Genomic DNA, 8,604 nt, shown 5'->3' with positions numbered 1-8,604 from the left:
CTCCGTGTTTTCTTTGTAAAGATAAGCAGAGCGAGACAGGAACTCATTGGAGAAAGGTGGCGCCTGGGCTGACCATGGTTCAGCCTTTACGACTCTCATAGTTGAGAAGAGAGGTTAGTTGCGAAGATTCCATCGTTCCTTTGTGTGATGTTCGCAAATGCCTTACATATCTCCCTTTAGCTCGGCGATGTTCCCGGCGGGAACATCACCGGGCACTGGAACAAGAGGCATAGAGAGAACAGACACACACAAGACACAAACAACATCTCCATCACTGACTGAATCCTGGTGCAGGACTTGGGTAATTTGGGAATGATCAGGTTCGAAACTTGAGAAGACATAGGGGTGCATTTTTTAGGATTACTTGTATCATTATTGTGTCATTTAGACTGCTCTAATTGTCAGAGTTTTGACGAGGCGGTATAGGCGTAATCTCAATCAGGTTTGTTGAGTTCTCAGGTTCAGGTTCAGGTTCTTGGTCCGTTTTATCACGTCGGAACATGCACAGGACGCCGGACGTGTATTTGTTGAGAGACTCTTGAACGGCGTTCACTCGCTTGTGGAGGAGGAAGGCAAGTGTCAGAGTCACAACATATCCTACAATAGTAGAAAAGCAAAGCGCTGTGTCAGCGGCAGACCAAGACCGAATGATTGGCGCGCCAGCGGGCGGAAGGCGAGCGATAGCTTCTGAAGCTGTATCAACAGGAGTCAAATCAATAAGTTGCGTTCCTTCCTCCTTGATCCTTTCTTCCAATTCTGGATTGAGGATGAAGGAATGCTGTTTGAAGAAGGGTGAGATTTCGAGTTCGGCCTGATACTCATCGTTGGTAAGGTGATAAAATGCTAAATCGTCAGTATGGAGGATCGAACCCTTAGGGACATTGATCCAAAAGTTTGGTTGGGTAGGATAATGTGCATGGCAGTGTCGTGTCCATCGTAGGTGAGGGTAGCCGTACGCGCTGGGGTGTTGATTAGCCATCGGTTTCAACGATTTACGACAAAAAAAACATTTTGGTGAAAGGAGTCAATCCTAGTTTCGGGACCTGGATTTAAAGTTGAGTTAAGGGAGTTCCCTGATGAGGGGACTAGAGGGGAAAGGAAATTGTAGTGAGAGGGGGAAACGAAGAACTCAAAGAGAGACACAAAGAAAAAAACAAAGAGACAAAAGGACACCGAATGAGGTGAGACAGCAAACGAGTGTCACATGTGTGGAGTACCTCCTCTCTACTAGAGGTTGGTCCTAGCAGTGCGGCGGAGGAGAGTGTGTAAGTGTTGAGTCTACGCAAGGTGGCTATATGTCTTCCAGGTATTGGTGAGTGGTATAGGCGGTAACGAGGTTCAGGTCACCAGGTTGGTACAGCAGGTGTAACGGTAGTGTCATTTGTCGCCCCATCATCATCTCGAATGGGGGTACTCCGGTAGACCAGTGAGCGGTGGCCCTGACGGCCATCAGTACCAGAGGAAGCTTAATATCCCAATCCTTTTGATTGGCGGACACATACTTCTTCAACATGCTGACCACTGTCCTGTTGGTTCGTTTCACTTGACCTGAGGAAATTGGGTGATGGCTTATATGAAGCTTGGCCTGTATACCCAGGAGTTTCCACACTTCCTTCATGACTTCGGCGGTGAAGTGGGTTCCTCGGTCAGAGTTGACCCTTAAGGGAGGTCCGAACCTTGAGAAAATGTGGTTCATCAAAAGGCTGGCTGTCGTTTCTGTTGTATTGTTGGGAGCTGGGAGACACTCTACCCACTTTGTGAATTCGCAAACCACGGTGAGGAAGTATTTGTTACCCCGTGTTGACCATGGTAGGGGTCCCACCCAATCTATTTGGAGGTTCGACCATGGGAAGGTCATTCCTTTCCATTGCAGTGGTGCTCGGTGGTTTGGGTTTGCCGGTTGGAACTGGCAACTCACCAGGCATCCTTTTACGTACTCCGCCATGTCTTGCTGCATGCCAGGCCAGTATGCTACTTGCTTGAACATTTCGTAGGTGGCCTTTGTGCCATGGTGTCCAGCGTGAATCGTGGGCGTGCGTCAGCATTATCCCCCTTTGGCCCTGAGGGACTACGAGTTTTGGCGCAGTGAGGGGCTCAGGGACATATGTGAGGACGCCGTCTTTGAGATGCAGCATGTGCTTGATAGAGTTGAGTGTGCAGAGTTCATAGGAAGTGGCAAGGTCAGAGGTGGGAATGGGATGAGTTAATGGGTCTGAAAGGTGAGCTGCAATAGTTTGCAGTGTCGGATCCGAAGCTTGGAGGGTGAGGAGATCATCAGTGGCGAATTGAGGTGAGAGTTCAATGTGGAGGTGGGGGTTTGCATGCCAGTGGCATGCTGGCGGCGGGTTATAGCAGCCACTGATGGGGTGGGTGGGAGGGCAGGACATGTCCAAGACTAATGCACCTGCTTTGGCGAGGGCATCAGTTTGGTCATTGAGATCTTTGTCTTGTCCTGGTTGACGTGAGTGGCCTCGGACGTTTTTCCAATAAATGATCATGTCATGTTCAGTGAAAATGGCTTCGCATGCTTGGAAGAGTTCCTGATGTTTGACAGGCTTGTTGTTAGCCGTCTTGAATCCATTCTGTTTCCATCCAGCTAGATGGCATGTGAAGCTTAGACGGGCATAGTTCGAGTCGATATAGATGAGGAGTTCTTTGATGTTGTGGGATGCAGCAAATTGTAGGGTGATGAGGATGGCCGCAATTTCTGCATATTGCGATGAGTGAGGGCCTAATTTGAATTGTTGCGGCGGGTAAGGGCCATTGTTGAGCTAAACCACTCCCGCTCCAGCTTTCAAGTTGCCCTGTTGATTGTAGGAGCAGCCATCGACATATGCTGTGGTCATCCCTTCACACACATTCTCCTCGAAGTACCTGTGGTTTGTCAGTTGTGGCGGTAACGGTTCTTTGGGTTCTGCTGCTGTGTGCAGCGTGTGGGCCGCCATTTGCCGTTGGGTTTCATGACTGGCCATATCGGAGCAGAGTATGTGCTGTTACAGGGCCGGATGACCCCCTTTTTCAGCATGGAGTCAACAATTTATTGCACTGGCTCATATGACGCTATTGGAATCTTGTACTGTCGCACAAATGTGGGTGGTGCATTTGGGCTTGTCGGGATGCGCACACTGTGGATGTTGGTACAGAACCTCTTTTGAGTCCTTGGTGGTCTGCTTCCTTGTGGAGGGCATCCGTCTCACTCAGGATCTGTTGGATTTGTGCGGCGAACCCGGTGTAGAGTTCCTCCATGGTTGAGTCATTTGAGGGGCTCTGTGCCTTGATGGTCACCTGTGCAGGTGATTCTGTTGTGGGCTGCGTTGAGACAGCGTAGACTGCAAGGTGAGTGTCGTCTGTGATTTCTGATCGGCAGACGCTTTCTCTGGGCACTGGCAGAATAGAAGTGATGGCAATGGTTCCATTGGGTCTCGTGAACGTTACTGTGTCATCATATTCATCTGACAGTAGTTGTACTGGTATGTGGCCTATGACCGGCACCGTTAGCTCAAAGTCATGGAACGTCTGGTTAATAAGCCATCCCAGGTGACTGGCTTTGGGAATGTTGATGTCTTTGGCCGTACAGTTGTTGAACAATATGTACACAGCACGAGATGACACTTCAATGAGAGGTGTGGCTTCCAAGGTCAGTCCTAGTCTTAGGCAGGTCCTGGAAGGTTGGAAGAAGCCTAGCTTACTGTCGAGAGAGTGGCCAGGTCGCATGTTGAGGCGGACGCTGACACTCTTGCTGTAGGCAGGTATTGTAGCTTCTTGCTCACTGATCATGGCACATGCGTCTGGCATTGTTTGACCAGATCGAAGGTTCTTGAGGTTGACTGCAGTGGTCAATTGGTGCGACAGGGGAGCCCATATGACGTCGTTCAGAATTTCCACACAGGCATTGAGCTGACCATGATGTCTGCTCCAATGCAGATGTCATGAGGTAGGTTGGGGACAACGAGGAAGTAGTGACTCAGGTGTCTGTTGTTCCATCGTATATCCACAGCGCAGATAATCTTGGAGGTAGCCATGGTTGTCGACCCGGGACTGAGAGGGAAGCGACTGTGTCTTGAGACATGTGGGAGGCTCGGCTGTCCTTGATTCAATGCTCTGAATAGCTTCAGGCTGATAGCTGAGTTCTCCGCCCACAGGGTTAATGCCGCGTCGGACACTGAGGTGTCGTGGACATTTATGGCAGTCATGATTCGAAGGAGGCCTGAGTCTGAGTCAGGCGCCTGCAATGAGCAGAGGAAAGGGTCCAGGTTCTTGCTGCTTGGAATTGAGCTTGGCCCTGGCCCTGGCTTTGACATTGCATCATCAGTCAGTGAGTTGGCGGTGGTGTCTGTGGTTTGACACTGCGACTCGTTGGGGTCTACTGACTGGCAGGGCAGAGGCTCACGGACTTGCGTCCCTATCTTTAGTTGCTTGAAGTCAATTAAGGGTTCAAAGCGATTAAGCAGGTCTTTTCCAATGAGGAGTGGATACGTGTTGAGTGGTGAGACGTATACTGGGTGAACAAGGTCCATTGGTCCCACAGTTAGGTGAATTGGGGCCATGTGTTTTAGTTGTAGGCCCGTGTGGGAATACGCTTGAAGGTTCAGCTCACACCTTTGAAGTTTGAGGGTGCTATTAGACCTCTTTGTTCTTCCTTGGACTTCTTCAAGGAGTTCAGTTGACATTAGAACTTTTTTGAGGCCATCTTCTGTTTGTCGTAGGCTTTTTGTGCCAAGTCTCGCAACTGTTGAGCATTCATTGTTCATGCGAGAACGCCAAGGTGGTGGCTTACTCCAGGATGGAGGTTTCTCAGGAAGAGAGTTTTGAAGTTTAGATCATCTTCCATGTTCGGTTCGTTGCGAGTTCCGAAGTATGCTCATCTGAGTCGGCTGTAGTAGGCTTGGGGAGATTCATGACGTCCTTGTCTCGTCTCCAGGGCAGCCACTAGTCCTTGTTCTGACTCAGGGTCGGCAAATTCTTTAATGAGGGCCTCTTGGAGGAGGTGGTAGTCAGCCTTTGTGTGAGCCAGCTGCCTGTCCAGGAAACTGCGCACGTCGGGGCTGGCTGTTGTTCAGAGCAAATAGAGTCTATCTTTGTCCGTGACATTGAGTCTCATTTCCAGATGGAAATCGACGTCTTGCAGATAAGCCTGGACATCCTGGCTGCCTGGCACACTTGGGGTGAATTTGCCAATGTTTCTGGCGAGCTTTTCAAGGTCTTTGAGGTCCAAGCCATGCGATGCTCTGTGGCTGGCTGGAGAAAGTTCTTTTAGCTTTGTCGTGAGGTAAGGTTCCTCAGAGGGAGTCGGTGAATGTTTCAGCACTGCCCCCTCCCCCTTTTGCTCACGTGTCAGTCGAGGAACAGGTGACCCGGTCCTGCTAGGCAGGGGTGAGACTGGTGCTCGTCGGGTCCTTGTAGGCTCAGGGCGCAGCTCGTAGGCAGAGAGTTCCTCTCTGATGCTGTCTGACTTTTCTTTGATGTAGTCCAGCTGTAGTGTTAGGCGACTGATCTCATTTCTTGACTCATCCAGGTGAGTTTCAAGGGCTTTAATTCGGCCGTTCCTGTCTCTGAAGTCGGCCTTTGCCTTTTCCAGGAGCTGTTTGGCATATTTTAGCTTGCTGAAGAGATCAGCGTAGTCAGCCTTGCCTCGTTCCATTTCTTGGATAGCGGCTGCTAGGGTCTCTCTTAGCATAGTGATCTCCTCCTCGGCGCCTTGTTCCAATTCATCAGGCCCTTCCTGTCGTTCCTGAGCCTCCAGTTCTAGCTGCTCGATGCGTCGTTGTGCGCGTGTTAGCTCCTGCTGGAGATGGGCGGCATGCCTGTCGCTCAGCTTGAGGGTGGCGATGAGTGTGTGGCTTAAGGAGCCGGTGATCTTTGCTAATTCTTTGTGACTGTAGCTCTGACTTGGGTCTTGTCTCATGAGGTTTGCTATGTTGTCGTCCAGCTGGTCCTGTGTCTGATGCCTCAGTGTTTCAGCAGCCTTAGGTAGGAGGCTGTCTGTTGCAACACTTAGCCAGGTTTCGAGGTCTTCCCAGTGGCCAACAGAGTCTGTTGTGCGAAACATGTTTTTGGCGTGGTGAGGGAGATCTTAGAATCTAGACTGACACAGACCTTGAAGAAGAGGAAACGTCTCAGGTTACTTATGTAACCATGGTTCCCTGAGTAGGGAACGAGACACTGCGTCCTCTAGGTTTCTTGCCATGCTGCGGACGCAAGCTTCAGACGAAGAAGTGAATGATGTGTAGCTCCCGGCGCCTATTTATACTATAGTCGCACCGGTAGTGACGTCATGGCTGTCGCCGGCCAACGAGTTGGTGTTTTTTCAATGTATGCTTCAGACACGGGTCACGACGACGCGTTCCCCATAGCGACCCCTAGAGGACGCAGTTTGAAGTTCCCATGAAAGGGAACGTCTCAGGTTACTTATGTAACCATGGTTCCCTGAGTAGGGAACGAGACACTGCGTCCTCTAGGTTTCTTGCCATGCTGCGGACGCAAGCTTCAGACGAAGAAGTGAATGATGTGTAGCTCCCGGCGCCTATTTATACTATAGTCGCACCGGTAGTGACGTCATGGCTGTCGCCGGCCAACGAGTTGGTGTTTTTTCAATGTATGCTTCAGACACGGGTCACGACGACGCGTTCCCCATAGCGACCCCTAGAGGACGCAGTTCGAAACAAACCGAGAAGGGTATAACTGCAGCCCGGAGATCTCCAAATGGGGTCGGGAACTCCAAAACGGGGTGGGAGCTCCAAAATAGGGCGTGACTTCCTCCCATTGGCAGACAGGCACATGACATGCATACGCAATTTTTCCCCCCAATCCACTTCAGTGCAAACTCCGCCCCACAGCTGATTCTAAAGATTTTATTGGTTGTGTCAATTAAAGTGTTGATTTCCTACATTATGCTACAAAAAATTGGCGGAATTGGCGCTGAATAGCGTGGTAAAGAAAGATACAGTTCAGGAGATAAACAGTTAATAATATTATGCGATATGAGATCGTTCTGTAACTCCCCAACTGGACCTCACCGGACAATGGCACCTTTTAGTTACACCCAGCGTCACTACCCCCTCCTACCCTGCGAATTTCGAGCCCCGGGATGCCCCCATTGCTTGGAACAAAGCGATATAGTGAAATCTTTCCCCTGCGCTACGCTGGGACGGCTTGCGGGAGAGCTCGTGGGTGATTCCCGTTTACATCATTAAGCAGAACCTTTGCTTAAGGAAACTCCAGTCCGAACACCACTGGCCACGAGCTTTGGGCTCTGCTCTCACGGAGAATATTTACTTACATAGCATATTTTATTTTAGATGAACTAGAAACAATGTTACATTTATAAAGTTTTATTTTGAAATGTAAGTCAATAACAATTGGCTGGAGCCAGAGCCAATGGTGAAAGTCTTTGCGTGAGGAGACCCCACCCCGTTTTGGAGGTTCTGCCCACTTTTGGAGTTCACGCCCCATTTTGGAGATCTCCGGTCTGCAGTTATACCTACTTGAACAAACCAGGCAAAACAGGGGTGTAAGTGTGCAATGTCACTTGTGGTTTGACAGTGAGTGTGTAAGGGACAGGTGAGTGTAGTTCTCGGTGACTGTGATTCTCTGGTGGGCATGCTCCTAATTTGTAGTCTCTGTGGGGAAAATTAGTAAGCACACAGGTAGCACAGCTAGAGAACGGAGGGATGAAAGAAAAACAACAAACAAAACGGAGCAGCGGACAGGATAGTAATTGGCTGCTTCCAATTTTCCTGCAAGAGAAAAGTTTTTTTTCTTTTGAAAGGAAAGAAAGTTAATGGTAAGATGAGAGGGAAAGATAAAACAACAAAATACCCTTTTCTGGTAGCAGAATGAGGATAATTGAATTTTCTTCTCTTTTTCCTTTTGGTTAAGTTTGATTTAGAAGCATGCTTCTAAACCGGCGATTGGGAATGGGGATTTCTTAATACCACAAACCACAGGACTGTGACTGTTATTAAAATGCCTGGTGAAGGAAAAACAATAAAAATGACAGTACTGTTTTTTTTAGCTGTTAAGATTGACACCGTTCACCAATTTTTCGTTCCTGGATGCTTGTTCAAATTTTGGCGGGTACCTGTCAGTCTTCTTAGCTGAGAAGGGTTTTGCAGAAGAGTGAAGGTAAATGGAGGACAATTTTGAACACTGTTCTCAAGTTTCACAAATACCTGTTCAATTTCTAAAAATTCTCTGCTTGGTGATTTCCACAGGCAACATCCCAGCAAAACAACCGCAGTAGTCAACTCAGAAGGAAACAGCTGAGAGAGAGAAGCAGAAGAAGAGAGAGAGAAAGTTTTGCTCTCCCAATGTATTAAATTAATTAAATAACTGAAAGGGAGAGGGAAAGAAGGCCAACTGCAAATTAAATTAGAATTTCGGGTTAGAAATGGTATTTCCTGGTTAAAATTTAATGATGTTATCATTAAAATTGATGAGAGTAATTAAAAATTACTATTAATCAATCAATATCTTGAAGCAGGATGACTCAAACCCTAATGCTAACCATGAAATTAAAATGTTATTGCCTTATTGACGGTTAAGGATTAAAAATTGTTATTAAAATTAGCAATGCAATTATAGCTGACTGATCAGCAAATATCG

General features: G+C 48.3%; 1 protein-coding gene across 1 annotated transcript in view; it reads right to left on the bottom strand.

Annotated features, from left to right (window-relative positions):
- The window catches only part of LOC107558022 (A disintegrin and metalloproteinase with thrombospondin motifs 3-like), a 95,150-nt gene extending 92,205 nt beyond the window's left edge, over positions 1–2,945 (bottom strand). The window contains exons 1-3 of the mRNA XM_016241623.1: positions 2,804–2,945; positions 1,795–2,707; positions 1,457–1,676 (exon numbers count right to left, since the gene is read on the bottom strand). Coding sequence (XP_016097109.1) covers positions 1,457–1,676; positions 1,795–2,707; positions 2,804–2,945 — 1,275 coding nt within the window. The remainder of the gene's footprint in view (positions 1–1,456; positions 1,677–1,794; positions 2,708–2,803) is intronic.
- Between the last annotated feature and the right edge of the window lie 5,659 nt (positions 2,946–8,604).

Source organism: Sinocyclocheilus grahami, unplaced genomic scaffold, assembly GCF_001515645.1.
Source record: "Sinocyclocheilus grahami isolate Dianchi unplaced genomic scaffold, SAMN03320097.WGS_v1.1 scaffold629.1, whole genome shotgun sequence".
NCBI classification, from domain to species: domain Eukaryota; kingdom Metazoa; phylum Chordata; class Actinopteri; order Cypriniformes; family Cyprinidae; genus Sinocyclocheilus; species Sinocyclocheilus grahami.
This window is presented reverse-complemented; position numbering and strand designations above follow the sequence as displayed.